Genomic DNA, 14,113 nt, shown 5'->3' with positions numbered 1-14,113 from the left:
GCACATAGATTTAGATTTTATGAATATGCTATTGTAGGTATAAAAACTCATTTCAGTGAGCTATGGACATAGTGATTTCTTTCCTAAATCAGGAAGCTGTAGGCTATATATTATTAGTCTAAACTTGTCACCCTGAAAGCCTGCAGGCTGTGGAACTTTCTTCATATATTCTTTTTGTTTTTGTTGATTTGGGTAGAACAACTGAGCGGCTCTAAAGAGAATATAATCGTTTAATTCTTATTTAATATGTGTTTAAAAATATTAAAGTATTTTAGTAGACATTTATGCCTAGACATGAAGTGTTGTTACAACCTTTTGAAATGACGAGAATGACAGTTCTGTCCCGCAGCTGTCCTCGGGGTGTTTGGCTAGAAGGCCTGGGCTCGCCGCGGCTAGAGGTCTCACAGGTCCTGTAGCACGTGAGGGCGGCGGGCACTTTGCTCTGACAGCCACATGGAGAGCTGCCCCGCCCACCTCTGCTGCAAATAGCAGAGAACAGGTGGACATTAATCGCTTCAGCTCTGAATCTAAACGGCGATGCATCCTCTGATTGCAGCGGCGACGTGCATCGTGGGCCCATGGTCAGTTCCCTGAGCCGGAGCTTTGGATGGTTCTGTAGGGGACAGGGATGGGCGATACGCTGCCTCCTTATAGTCAAAGGAAGAGAAAGTGAGCTTAAAGTGAGTGACGTTGATGGAGAAAAATCAACAGCAGGACTTTCCCATCGCTAGGCCATGAGGCCAGGCCATCTCCAAACCCAGGGTACCACCAGGAAGAGAGCCGAATCTCCCTCACCCTTTTTAGACCTGGTGCGGGTGCAGGTGCCAACCAGGGTGCCTTTTACTTTCTAGGGATGTTTGAAGTGTAATCAGATGCCTCCTCTGTTTTTATATCTCAGCCTCTACTCCTGCCTGTGATGCACATACACACGTCAAGTTCTCGACTCCCTAGAAAAGCCCCTCTCCCAGGAGGGGGCCTGAATATTAGAGGTTCCTTCCTTTATTAACAGCAGAAAATTAGGACACTTACCCCTTGGCGGCTCGTAAGGAAGCTCGTGTTACTCTGGAATGTCTTTTTGTCAGGTTTTGCTTTTTCTGTCGTGAGTGACGAATGGCTCTGGCAGATCCTGGCGCATGTCTCTTCCTCACCTCCCTGGAGAGTCTGAATTTGTGAGGTATTACCATGTAGGATGTTTTGTCACCTTCCCTGGATATGCAGCTTGATACCTTTCAAGAAGAAAGTCTTCTCAGAAATTAAGTAAATTGCTAAGAGCTTGTTCTTAGACTTGTGCAGTTACGATGCATGGAGGAAGACAACCGGTTATCTTCCATTTTTTTACAGCCCCTGTTTTTCTCTTTCATTGTGTCTAGTCAGCATTCTAAGTTTCTACCAAAAGCAAGTGAAATATGTACTTTTTCCTTTGAACTTAAATCATTGACCAAAAAGATGTATTTTCTTTATGCAGAATTCTTTGTGGGCACCGCAGACTGCGTTCATTGTGCAGATGTGCAGTGTGGATTTGAGAGCTGTTCCTTCGACACGTGAGAGGCCGGTGTGTGTGACTACACACTTCACTTGTTCTCCCGGCCTCTTGTCTGAGTCAGTTTGCTTGTTCCACACGGAGGAGCATGTCTCTATGACTGGGTTTTTCCCTTCAAGAAATTAATACCGTACGACCTTGCCTTGCCTTTTGCCATTGACTTTTACCTGTGTCCTCAGAAGTGGCTGAAAAGATTGATCCCCAAAGGAATGAATTAAGTCAAGTGATTTGCTCGGTGACTCTTGTCCTTCCATTTTTAGTTTTATAAGTTCCCTGTGACCTTCAGGATGCAAGGCCCTGTTCCATCTAACTCTGCTTGTTGGCTCATAGTTGGGTTGAGGTCTTTGTTCAAGGTCTCCCATTTCTTCTTTTTTTTTTTATAATTTTTATGGGGGAAGGGAATTAGGTTTATTCATTTATTTTTAGCGGTGGTAACTGAGGATTGAACCCAGGACCTCGTGCACGCTAGGCATGCACTCTCCCATTTCTTCTTGATGTAGGCTGGATTCGTGTCTCTGTTACGGTTGTCCCAGCATTCTTGTTTCTCACCTCAGCATTGTTTGAGTGCCATTTCTGTACATCAGTGGGTGGGAACATCAGTAAAAGAGTTTGTGTGCCTGCCTTGGTGGGCCGGCTTCGCCTGCGTAACAGGGGTGATTCTGTTCACAGTCCAACTCAGTACCTTTCACTGGTGATTCTGTTCACAGTCCAACTCAGTACCTTTCACTGCCGTGTGAAAATGACCTCACTGCCTGACTGTTCGTTACCCAGCTTGCTTCCCTCCGGGGCCTCCCTGTGCATCATTGTTACTGTGCCACTCGCTAGTCCGTCAGAGCTTGACAAGGGTGCTCAGAGTTCGCAACCATTGTGTCCTCAGTGCTGGGTTACTGAGGCGGGTCTGGCTCCAGCAGGGATGCAGGCGGCCTGTGTGGAGAGAAAGCATCTGGTCTCTCCATCCTGCCACAGCGCGGGAAGGTGTGTTGCCTGGCGGCAGAGTTCTGCGCACGTCGGAGCTGCTGGCGGCAGTTGGCGGTGTGAACGGGAGATGCGTAAAGTGTTTTCAGGTTTTTGGAGGACAGGCAGCATATCCTTGCCAAGTATTGTTGTTGTGAAGGAACCCAAATCTAAATCGCGCTGTGTGGCTGGATCGCTGAGCTTCGTTTATTTAAAACACGGCATTTGGAGAGAGTTAAATACCAGCACACTGTGTCTTCGCCTGGTTTTTTTTTTTTTTTTTTTCCTCTGAAGCAAATTTGTTGGGTGTGTTTGCCAAAGGCTTAGCAGGAGCAGGGCAGTGAAGGAGCATGTGCCTAATGTGATAGGCCTTCTTGGCCGGGTTAATTCTAACAGAAGTAATCATCTACATTGATTTATAAGAGTGGAATTGAGTGGGGACATTGATTCAAAATAAGAGAACGGCTGTGAACAGTTTGATTTATGAGGGTATTAAAGCAGATGATTCAGATTTCACTTTGTACGATCTAAGGTGGCTGGCCCAGTGGTTAGTTGTCAAAGTACATTCAGCAAAGAGCAGTCGGTTTCGCAATGAGAAACACACCCCTGATAGAATGTATAATTTACTCCTTTGAGGCCAGGACCACATTGTGTGCTTATACGGGCATGCGAGGCTGTTACCTACGTATCTGTGGGAGAAGATTGCTTCAGAGTGAGATAAATAACCTTATCAGACGCTCACGGAACAAGAATATGAGTGCAGGGAGTGATCAGAGGGCTTGCAAATAGCTGCAAGCTGATTTTCAGAGCCGTGGCCACTCGTTTTGCAAGGTACCTTTCCCGTTTAAGAGAATGAAACTTGGCTCTCCTGGGGAGCGGAGTGTCCTCAGGGCTCAGTTATGATGGGGGAAAAAAAACCAAAGAAGCCTTTTTTGTTGGGACGTGCGGCCCCTCCTCCGGTGATCATGAGGGGTTTGCTGTGCTTCCTGGAAGCCATTGTTGGGCTCCCCAGAACCCTTCGGTGTTTTCCCCTCGGGTCTCCCAAACCCCTCTCTGATTCCGTGATCACAGCACGGGTCCTGAAACCGTCAGCTACTCAAGGCCACGGTCCAAGTCCTTCCCAGCAGGTAGCAGCTGGATACAGACACCACACACTGAGTAAGCGATGTATTTCAGTGTCAGTTGGGTCCCAAGAGTTTGCTAAGGAATACAGGTGCCCTCAGGAAACATCCATTTTTTTAATCTGATCCGTCATCACCAACTCAGTTCTGCTTCTGATTTCCCCGTCTCTGACTTGACGAGGCTGGACCAGGCTTGGTGACATGTTTGTTTTGAGCCCCCAAGCTCACAGACTGTTTCCATTATTTCTGACTGACGATGTGTGTCTCTGCAGGGAGCATGACCTCGGCAACTTCGCCTATCATATTAAAATGGGACCCCAAAAGTTTGGAAATCCGGACGCTGACCGTGGAGAGGCTCTTGGAGCCGCTTGTCACACAGGTAAGAGCTGCTTTGAAATGCTTTGTGACATGTGTGTTTCTACTGGGATTGTATCATGACTTTCCAGAGAACTTAGAAATCCTTCAGAGTGAGTAAATCCCGTTATAACGCTGATTACTGAGTATGCTTTCCTGCCTGAGCTGTGGACAGTTTTTTTTTTTTTTCGCCCAGTAAGGTTTGCAGTGCCTTTGAAGAAAACTCTTCATGGGACTTTTGAAATTAAGTTGATGAGATAATTAAAGGGGGTGCTTTGGTGAAGGGCACTCTCATTTGCAGTAATGGATTCGCAGTCTAAATAAACCGTTCCACCTTACTTTCAGATGCTAATGCAGTCAGGAAGAACTGCACTGACGATTTAAGAGCAAAGTGTATTTATTGAGTTACTTTTTTTCTTTGGTTTACAAGGGGAAATCCATCATTTTGAAATGATGAAAGGTTCCACTTTTATGTTGTCACAGTTGTCACATTTCCGCAAGACGACTGTTAGCAGGGAAACACTCTTAGGATTTTTAAAGTTGTAAAACCTAATTTTTGCATCTTGTGAAGCATATTCTTTGCTGTATTAACTAAGAATTTCATGGAATGTGAAAATTCAAGATTTTTTTATGGCGTATGTATAGAGAAGTATGATGTCAAATTAAGTAGGGGGCACCGAGGTTGGTTTCTTCCAGCTGCTGTGGCAAATTACTGTAAACGTAGTGGCTGGAAGCCTCCCCGATTTATTACCTCGTGGTTCTAGAGGTCAGAACTTCTGACGTCAGGGTGTTGGCAGAGGTGTGCTCGTTTTGGAGGCTTTCGCAGAAAATCCTTTTTTTTTTTTTTTTTTTTAATTTGCTTTTCCATGTTCTAAAGGCTGCTCCCTTCTCGGCCCCTTCCTCCATGTTGGAAGCCAGCAGTGTGGTGTCCTCAGATCTCTCTCTGACTCTGCCCTCTGCTCCTGCCCTCGCATCACCCTGTCTCCCTCTTATAAGGACCCTTAGGATTACATTGCGCCCACTTGGATACTTGAGAATAATCTGATCTCGAGAGCCATGGCCAGATCACATCTGAAGAGGCTCTTCTGGCATTTAAGGGGACATACTGAGTTTCCAGGAATTAGAACATGGACGTCTCTGGGGGTCATTGTTAGCCTGCCATAGTCCCCCCTCCGGCCACCCTCCCCTACAGTTCACATCCTTCCTATACAAAACACATTCACTACGTCTCTAGAGCCTCAGTAGACTCAACCCATTACAGTATCATCTCAAGACCAAAACCCCGCCTGGAATTCATCAGTTTTTAAACTCCAGGTTTTTAAATTCCAAATCTCATCCTCTAAACCGTCTAAATTAGGTATGGGTAAGATTCTAGTTATAAGCCATCCTCAAGCAGAATTTCTCACCATCCATGTACCTGTGAAAATAAGAAAATAAACATTATGTTCTCAAAATGCATTAGTGGCCCAGGCATAAGGTAACATTTCTAGGCATTTCTGTTTAAAAGGTGAGACGGGAAGGAAAAAAGAGTTACTGACCTCAAGCAATTTAGAGAGCCAGCGAGGCACTCGGACTTCAGTGCCCGGGAATAAACTGTGGTTCGAGGCTCTTCTGCCCTCCAGGCCTGGTTCTTCACCCAAGAAATCCCTTTTTCATGAAGGACAGCACATATTCTCAGCTGAATCTTTTTTTTAATCAGCCCTGCCTGTATAATTTTGAGAGTCCAACAGTTTATTTGAATTTCATCTTTCTCTGGGTTTTTTTCACTCCACATTGGCAGTGTTTGTACTGATAACAACAGTCTTGAGAAACTTGTGGTTCTCTCTTGTAATGTCTCTGGGGCTCCCCCTGTGAGAACACAAGCTGCTTCTCCGGTCTTTCCTGGGTAAGTCGTCTCTGTGCTTGGCCTCTGTGAAACGACTGAGGGGTCCATGAACCCCATGCCTGATCTCATCAAGGGCTCCCTGGGTCTCCATCCTCCCAGGGCACGAGCTGAAGGTTTCACAGGCACACGGTTGACTTTTTCTCCAGAGCACACTTTCCTGAGAGCAAGTCTTCTAATTGTAGCATCTCTTATAGTCTGCTAGGCAAGTCATCACGTCCTCTTTTTTTTTTTTTTTTAGCTTAACAGTTCTATCTCCATTTGCTTCATTTCTCTCACACGTTGCTGTAAGCAAGAAACCGGGCCACGTCTTCAGCACTTGGCTTGGAAATTTCCTCAGTTGAATATCCATCACTTATGATTCTGATTTCTGCGTAACTGTAGGAAACAATTCAGCCAAGCTTCCTGCCAGCCGATAGCAAACACACCTTTTCCTCCAATTTCCAACAACACGTTCCTCGTGTCCTTCTGAGCCCTCACCAGCATCTCCTTTCACAGTCTGTTCGTAATGATTGATATTCTCAAAGACGATAAAGGATTTCTCTGCCACGCTCCTCTCCTCCTTCTGAGTCCCCACCAGCTGGGCCTTCAACATCCATATTTTTGGTAGCAGTCTGTTCAAAGCAGTCTAGGCCTTTCCTATTATAGTCCTCAAAATTTTTCCAGCCTCTGTCCATTATTAGTTCCAAAGCAACTTCCACATTTTTAGGTATTTGTTACAGCAGCACTGCACCCTGGAACCCAAATCTGTGTTTCCAGTTGCTGCTGTAACAAATTACCACAATCTCAGTTGCTTGAAACAGCACACATTTATCATCAGATGATTCTTAGGGTCAGAAGCCCTGAAATCAAAGTGCTGGCAGGGCTGTGCTCCTTAGGGAGGAAGGTCCTTCTCGCTGTTAGCATCTGGAGGGCGCCTGCATTCCCTGCTTTTGGCGGTTTCCCGTCTGCGAAGCCAGCAGCAGAGCACCCTCACATCTCCCCCTCTGATTGCAGCCTCTTCCAGCACATCTCCTCTGACTTCAGCCCTCCTGCCTCACTCTTAAAAGAACCCTGGTGATTGTATTGGGGCCAGCCAGATACTCTAAAATAACCTCTCCATCTTGAGATCTTTAACCTCATCCCGTCTGCAGAGTCCCTTCGGCCGTATGAGACGGCACATCCACAAGTCCTAGGATTGGGATGCAGACGTCTTTGTTTGGGGCTGTTGAAACGTTTTGTGAGATGTAAGCCCCCTTTCCACTGGGCCATGCTTGTTAGCACCGTGCAGCTTTCTTCAGGAAACACCTCATACGGACAGGCTTTTAGATTTGGGAGCACGTTGGCTGCTGAGATTGTGGTCTGTGGACGAAGGCTGATGCATGAATTATTTGTTCCTGGTCTGCAGTAAGCGCAGAAATGGAGAGTTAAGTGCTTTGAGAAATTCATGGCCACTTTACGGGGTCACGTTATGTCTGTGGAATCTAATAAGAACTTGGGGCTCATTGAATATTTAAAGGTTTTTGAATTATTAATTTTGTTGTACTGTACAAAAGCGTTGGTTTGTGACCCTTTGGAGTAACAAATACGTGGCCTGTTATCACAGATAGCTTGAGAAGGGCTGGTTTAGGAGACGTCTTGGAGTCAGTCTGCTTGGAATGCAGTTCTCTCAGCTGAGATATAAAACGCAGGTCGCCTTTTCCAAGCCTTGGAGTTTGTACTTCTGGGTACATATCGATACATTTAACCCTTATCGTACGGATGAAGTGAAACAGTAATTAGAACATGGTGCCTGGTGTAAAGGAAATGTTGGTGAAATGCAGTCGCCATTTTTCTTTTTTTGATGGAAAATACATTCAGGCTCATACTAGCCATTAACCAGTACGGTATAAGCCAGTGAGAAGGACGTGGGTGAATCCAGCATGGACAGACACAGTAATAGACATAAACTGTCTTTTATTTCTTAAATTTTTCAGATCTTTACATTTTGCACCTGTATTTGGCTTATCTGAAGAATACCACTTCTACGATTACCATTAAAAATGGGCTTTTCCACATATCTTTCAGTCCAGTTATTTAGAATTCTGTCAGATAAAGGCAACGGATTATTTACTAAAAATACAGTCAACTGCTTATTCTTATTTGTTCACTTAATACATTTGAACACTTAAAACGCTTGTGGAATTTCACACAATGATGTAGCGCTGTAACTAATCTTAACATCCTTCTAGTGTCTCCTCGTGTCTAAACAGTTAACCTTTCTTGCTAATGTTCTTACTCTGATTTAAAAAAAAAAAGATTCTCTCAAAAAACGTGACTTTTAAGACAGGCTTTTCTATATTTTTTTGCCGTGATATTACGGCTGTGTCGTCAGGACTCACCGTCGCCTCCCTTGGAGTGAAACCTTAATGATCGGACTGATGTGACGTGTGAGGAGGGCATGTGGATAAGTAAGGAGATGAGGAAATGTCAGGTATAAACTCAGCCTCTACAGCAAAAGGCAGAGCTAAGCGAGAAAACTACACAAAGGCCCCATGTGAGTCCAGCACACACAGCTTTATGACTTGAATAAAATTCATCGCAAATATGCAGTGAAACAGTCTGCCCTACAGTTTCTGATGAGGGTGGACAGGGACGAGAGAAACAGCAGGAGTCAAGGAGTTTTCAGTAAAATTCATTCCCTGTCATAAGAAAATGACATTAGGAACTTACTGTTGATAAGTATTTAAGTCGGTCAACAAAACTTCACCTCATTTCAGTCATCATGTGTATGAGGTGGCATATCTATCTTCCAGTGTTGAAATGGCAAGATTTTTTTTGGAGAATTCTTACATTATGTAAATCATGCCATTTCGAATGAAAAGACTCGTCTTAGCAAGTTTAGACCTTGAAAAAGATGCCTGAACTTTTTATAAATTCAGGAAAACAGATCTTTAATAGGCCCCATTCTGTGGTACTAAGCTTTATTAGGAAACAAAACAACTATATTAGGCAAGTTTATTAGGAAAGTAAAAAAATTATTAGGAAATTAAACACTCCTAGATAACTCTTAAAACCAAAGGGAAGTTACAAACTATATATATGAGATAATGAAAAAGATGATCCCTTCTTAATAAAATTTACACATGTAGTAAAAGCTGTGCTGAGTGAAGAATTTTAGCATTAAATGTTTTTTTTTATTAAAGGAAATTATAAAAATAAACTAAGTGCTGATCTTAAGAAATTAGAAAAAGAACATCAAAAGAAACTAGGAATACAGAATTTAATACCAATAAAAAGCTAGAATCACTAAAATAGGATACAAAAGTTAAAGGGTTAAATGAATTTAAAATTTCATTTTTCTTTGAAATGGTCAAGGGTAAAATCCCTCAAGGCACAAATTACAGAAAATACGCAGAGAAAGGATCTATAAGGTAATGAATGAGGAAGCAGAAAGAACTCCAGGGTCAGGAGAGGTTAAGAAGCATAGCAGAGTATTACATGCATCTCCAATGCCTCTGAAACCTGAAAGCCTGGGAGAAGGGAATACGTTCCTAGAAAGACTTAAATTAACAAAATTAATCCAAGAGGAAGTGGAGACCTAGAACAAGCCAGGTAAATCCTGGAAAGCGGCTTCCAGATCTAAGCAGAACCGGTGGGTGCCTGCCTGAGTGCCGGCAGGTGTTTAAAGAAAGAAAAGATGAACAACTCTTCAATAATTAAAAAAATTTTTAATGTTAAAAATCCAAGACACTTTAAAATAACTTTTTTTTTTTTAAAAAAAAAGGGCAATGGTAATTTTATCTTATTTCTGAATTTAAGTGCAAAAAACAAACCTACATGAAGTACAGAAAGTAACATCTAGCAGCATATCAGATCTGCATAAGTGTAACAGAATTGGGCTTTTTTAGGAAAACAACAGCCTATTATCAGGAAACAAATAAAAACTAACAGTAGCTCAATAGATTATACCCTGAGACACCGAAAAGACATCTGATACAATTTTACAGTTATTTCTAATAAAAACTCTGAAAAGGAATAAGAGCAAGCTTTTAAAATAAAGGAATGCACCATGTGAACATAGGAATAGGGCAGATAAAAAGACCCTTCCTTTTCCTGTATGGCTGTGTACCGTCACAGGTGATATGACCATAGGGCTAGGTGGCTAGATATAGGATAAATATACAAAAATAACTAGTTTTATCTGTTCACAACACCTGAAAATCAAAACAGGACCATGTTCTGTGTATAATTAAAAATCTATAAGGCCAGTTGCTGTTCCTGTTTGAAATGCACATTAACTTTGTAGATGTACGATTTTGCACCTATTTTCACACCACTGAAGTCGTGAGTATGTGCACACAGGCTTGCCTGCGAGTCTGGTATATATATCTATATTTTGGTATACATGTTAATACCTTGAATAAATTACTCTCTCCTCAAACATCAATTACAGATCAAAGTAATTCGTACCTCTAGGACTATGAAAGTGATGCATGAAGTGGTTGGTGAAGTGTCTGATGGCATTCTAGTAGGAATACGGATTTACTTTCAGTGATAAGTTCTTTGCTACTTGATGGTAATGGCTTCCCAGCTACTAGAAAATGTGCCAGTACAAAATAGGGATTCACTGGATCTTTTCTTTAGAAAAAATACTTTCTTGTAGATTTAGAAGAAGAACGATTCGTGCCTTGCATTTAGTCAGAGATAATGGAAGCAGAAACCTCTGAAATTATTGGAAACGCAGCCTTCCCCATTTCAGGAAGCGAATGAAGCGCAGGCCATCACAGTGGGACAGACTGGAATTTGCTGGGTGGTGTTCCCTGCTTCTCTGTAGAGAGATTCATATGCGGCTTGAAGAAGCTAATGGTATGAAAGAGTGCCACTGATGCTTAAGGAGCTCTTCTGCACCGGCCTGATCGGGAGGGAGCCTCCTGGGAAGAGGCGTGCTCCTTAATCGTCACCAGCGTTATTTTCAGGAGCATCCACGGGGCCCTGTTCGGTCAAGCTCCAGTGCCTTCTCTAGGTCTTTTTCAGTTCTACTCAAAAAGTTAATACTTTCCTCAAGAGCTAAACAATTAGAATATCATGTACTTAAAATATTGCTTCAAAATTTAAAAATTTCAGTTTTACACCTAAAAAAATACTTGAGGGGGAGGGTATAGCTCAGTGGTAGAGCGCATGCTGAGCATTCCCAAGGTCCTGGGTTCAATCCCCAGCACCTCCATTAAAACAAGCAAACAAACAAACAAACAAACTGAATCATCTCCCCCTGCCCCCCCCCCCCCACAAATACTTGATTTTCTCGCCTTTTTGATACGAAGCCCTTACAGGGGAGTTGCCTCTGCGTGGCTCACAGCAATAGTTAAACTCGTTGGTGCGTTTAAAATCACAGGCTTTAAAGCTGAAAGTGATTCCGGAAATGAGCCGACACCCAGACATGAAGTATCTTTTGAGAATTCAGCCAGCGAGTGCCTTGTCATGGTACGCCGTGCACTCTCTTACACCGTTGACAACGCACTTTGTGTATGAATTTACCTGAAGAATCAAAATATAAAATGAAGTCTCACTGTGCCCTTTTCCATCTGTTCAGAGAATATCACTAATGAAAGCTACCTTAATTCATGGTTTATTCATGAGATTCAAGGATTAATACATTTGGGTGGTTTCCATGGTGATACTACAATGTTGCAACAAGTTGCTCATTCATCTTTGTCAGAGGATTAACATTGTGTGAACAGTAAAAGATGTACTAAAAGCAAATGATGGGAAATCCAAAAAGCTTGTTTATTTGATCAGTTTTAGGTATAGTATGGTTAACTTGTTCCCAAGTATTTTTCTTTTTTTATTTTTGTTACATTCATACCAATCCCCATTTTAACTTTTGTATGATATTTTTCTTGCCTTGAAAAATGTTTCAGTTTATCTGTCTATAATAGAAGTTTTTGATGGTGAAAAATGACCTGAAACACCATAACTTTATTTAGAACCTCTGTATCTTTCCTTGTGAAAGACAAAAGTAACACATATTAAAAACAGAATTTGAATACAATGAAGTTATGATTTGGGAATTTACCTTTATGACATTACTTGAAAGACTATAAAATATTGTTTTACAAATATGATTTTATCCCCTAATATTAACATTTCTTGAATTCTGCGGGTTTTTTTTTTTATGTTTGATGTGCATGTACCCAAAATAGTTAATTATGTTGGAAGTACTTCTTTGAATTGATGGTGGATTACTTGGCAGTTACTGTGTTTGCCACTTCTGAAATCGGAGTTTAATAGACTAGTATATAGTCTGGAGTTAGGTTAGTTTCTGCTTTGGGATGATGTGTAACATTTTGATGTCTGCCACCAGATGGGAGCGATGTTCTTTTTGTTGTGAAGCCAGCTGTGTTGGCCAAATTTTGAAACTTGAGTAATGTTTGGAGCCCTTTTAAACCCAAAACCCAAACCCAGAACAAACAAACAAAATCCTCCCAAATCCTAGAATGGACGTAGTATGAATGTGGAATTATGTACACACGTTTTTATTCATAAACACATTTACAAAGTAAGTAGCAAAACATAAAAACACAAAATTAAAACTGACAGTAATTGAATGGATGGTGTTTTGCTGACATGAAATCATTGCACATGGCATGTATGTGGTGGTGACGGCTCCAGCTCAGGGTCTTCTGTGTTTGGCAGACACTCACACCGTGTGCCGTGTGATGACATGATAACGTCAGCCCCCTCCACACCTGGGACCGGTTACTGCAAATCACAACTATGAGTGCACCCTGGCATCATTTCAGCTTTCTCTCTCTTTTTTTTTTAGCATAAATATACTCACAGTTAACAGGAGGCGTCTGCCTCTGGTCCCTTCTCCTTTGCCTGGCGTAATGCAAGTTAAGTAGTAAGACATGGTGATGCTTTTAGAACCGGCCCTAACTATGTTGAGATGTTAAGAATGACACAGCTGACTTGTCTTCCATCAAAAATACTCACTTTCAAAAATTTCCAGTTTAAACCCAGTGATTATTGTATGAATGCTAATGAAAGAAATCCCATTTGGTAGAAGAGAAGAGGGAAGTTTTAGGGACTATGAAGTGGGTGCTGTACAGGCTGCCTCAGTTTATTAATTTCTTGTTCTTAATGGAAAGGAGCTTTGAGGCTTCTTCTCGCTGCTCACCAGTCGTGGCTCCTTCTACGTGCAGTTCTTTGGGGGTCACCGTAAAGGTGGTCCGAGCAGTTGAACTAAACTTTCCCAACTACTTTCATTAGAACCTTCTTTGCTTGGAACAACCCTCACTGCTCTGGTCTTAGTCAAAGCCTTTCTCCATTAGAATGGAAGTGACCACAGATAATAATCCAGAACCTCTAACAAGAAAGGGGGAAAGGCTCTAATGTGTCTTGAGTGGTTACCGTGTGCCTGACGCCATCCTGGGTGTTTCCAGGAGACTTCATGGCTCCTTGTGCCAGCGTGGTCAAGTCAGTATTACTTTCTGCACCTTGCAGATAAAGGGGAGACTTAGACCACATCATAAAAGACCTAAGGTGAAGTAAACAGGCCGTGTGAATCCGCAGCTCCTGAGGGAAACATTAGCTGAAGATACTGAAATGTAAACTGCTCGTCCATCAGCCAGCCACGAAGAATGTGCAGAGCGAAAAGGGAGGAGAGGGAAGGAATAAACTGAAGGTGTGGGAAGGGAAGAAGAACTCCCAACATTAGACAGACAGAGGGAAAGGAGCAGGCAGAAGATAACTGGATACACGTTTACAGTCAGGCATTTGTTCCTTTGTTCCTGAACTGCATCAGCTGATTCTTCCCTGTACCAGCTGTTTCCTGACCCGCAAGAACGACGCAGACAAATTCCTGAACGCTGCAGTGAATACGTGAAACTAAAGCCCATTTTCCCTCTTAAGTGGTTAATGCGTGTGACAGCCTAAACTTACTAATAATTCTTTTATTTTGTTTGGCCATAACCTCAAGCCTTAAAAGAATTTTTTTTTTCTTGAGTTTTCCATTTCAGTGAATACTCACAGCCATGTTAAATGGGAAAATGGAAATTAAAGCTAAATTTAAAAAGTAATGTCATGGAAGAATAATGATTTTTATGTTCTTGAAACAGGACAATTAATGAAATCTTATGCATATTAATTCAAGGAGAAATTGTAGGAGGGAAAGATGGCAGGAGGCTAACTAACAAAATTACTCATGACTAGTTCGAACACAGTGGAATTGCTGTCTAAGCTGGAGACCGAAGAAACCAACTGCACCCAAGGACGGGCGCTCCTGTGAGGTCCCAGAACTGC

General features: G+C 42.3%; 1 protein-coding gene across 2 annotated transcripts in view; it reads left to right on the top strand.

Annotated features, from left to right (window-relative positions):
• The window catches only part of CTNNA2 (catenin alpha 2), a 944,639-nt gene that overhangs the window by 106,466 nt on the left and 824,060 nt on the right, over nt 1-14,113 (top strand). For both annotated transcript variants that reach the window (XM_074354541.1, XM_074354540.1), the window contains exon 2: nt 3,888-3,994. In XM_074354541.1, coding sequence (XP_074210642.1) covers nt 3,893-3,994 — 102 coding nt within the window. In that variant the 5' untranslated portion in view covers nt 3,888-3,892. The remainder of the gene's footprint in view (nt 1-3,887; nt 3,995-14,113) is intronic.

Source organism: Camelus bactrianus, chromosome 28 (genome assembly GCF_048773025.1).
Source record: "Camelus bactrianus isolate YW-2024 breed Bactrian camel chromosome 28, ASM4877302v1, whole genome shotgun sequence".
NCBI lineage: Eukaryota > Metazoa > Chordata > Mammalia > Artiodactyla > Camelidae > Camelus > Camelus bactrianus.
Note: the sequence above shows the minus strand (reverse complement) of the source record. Positions and strands in the feature narration are given on the sequence as shown.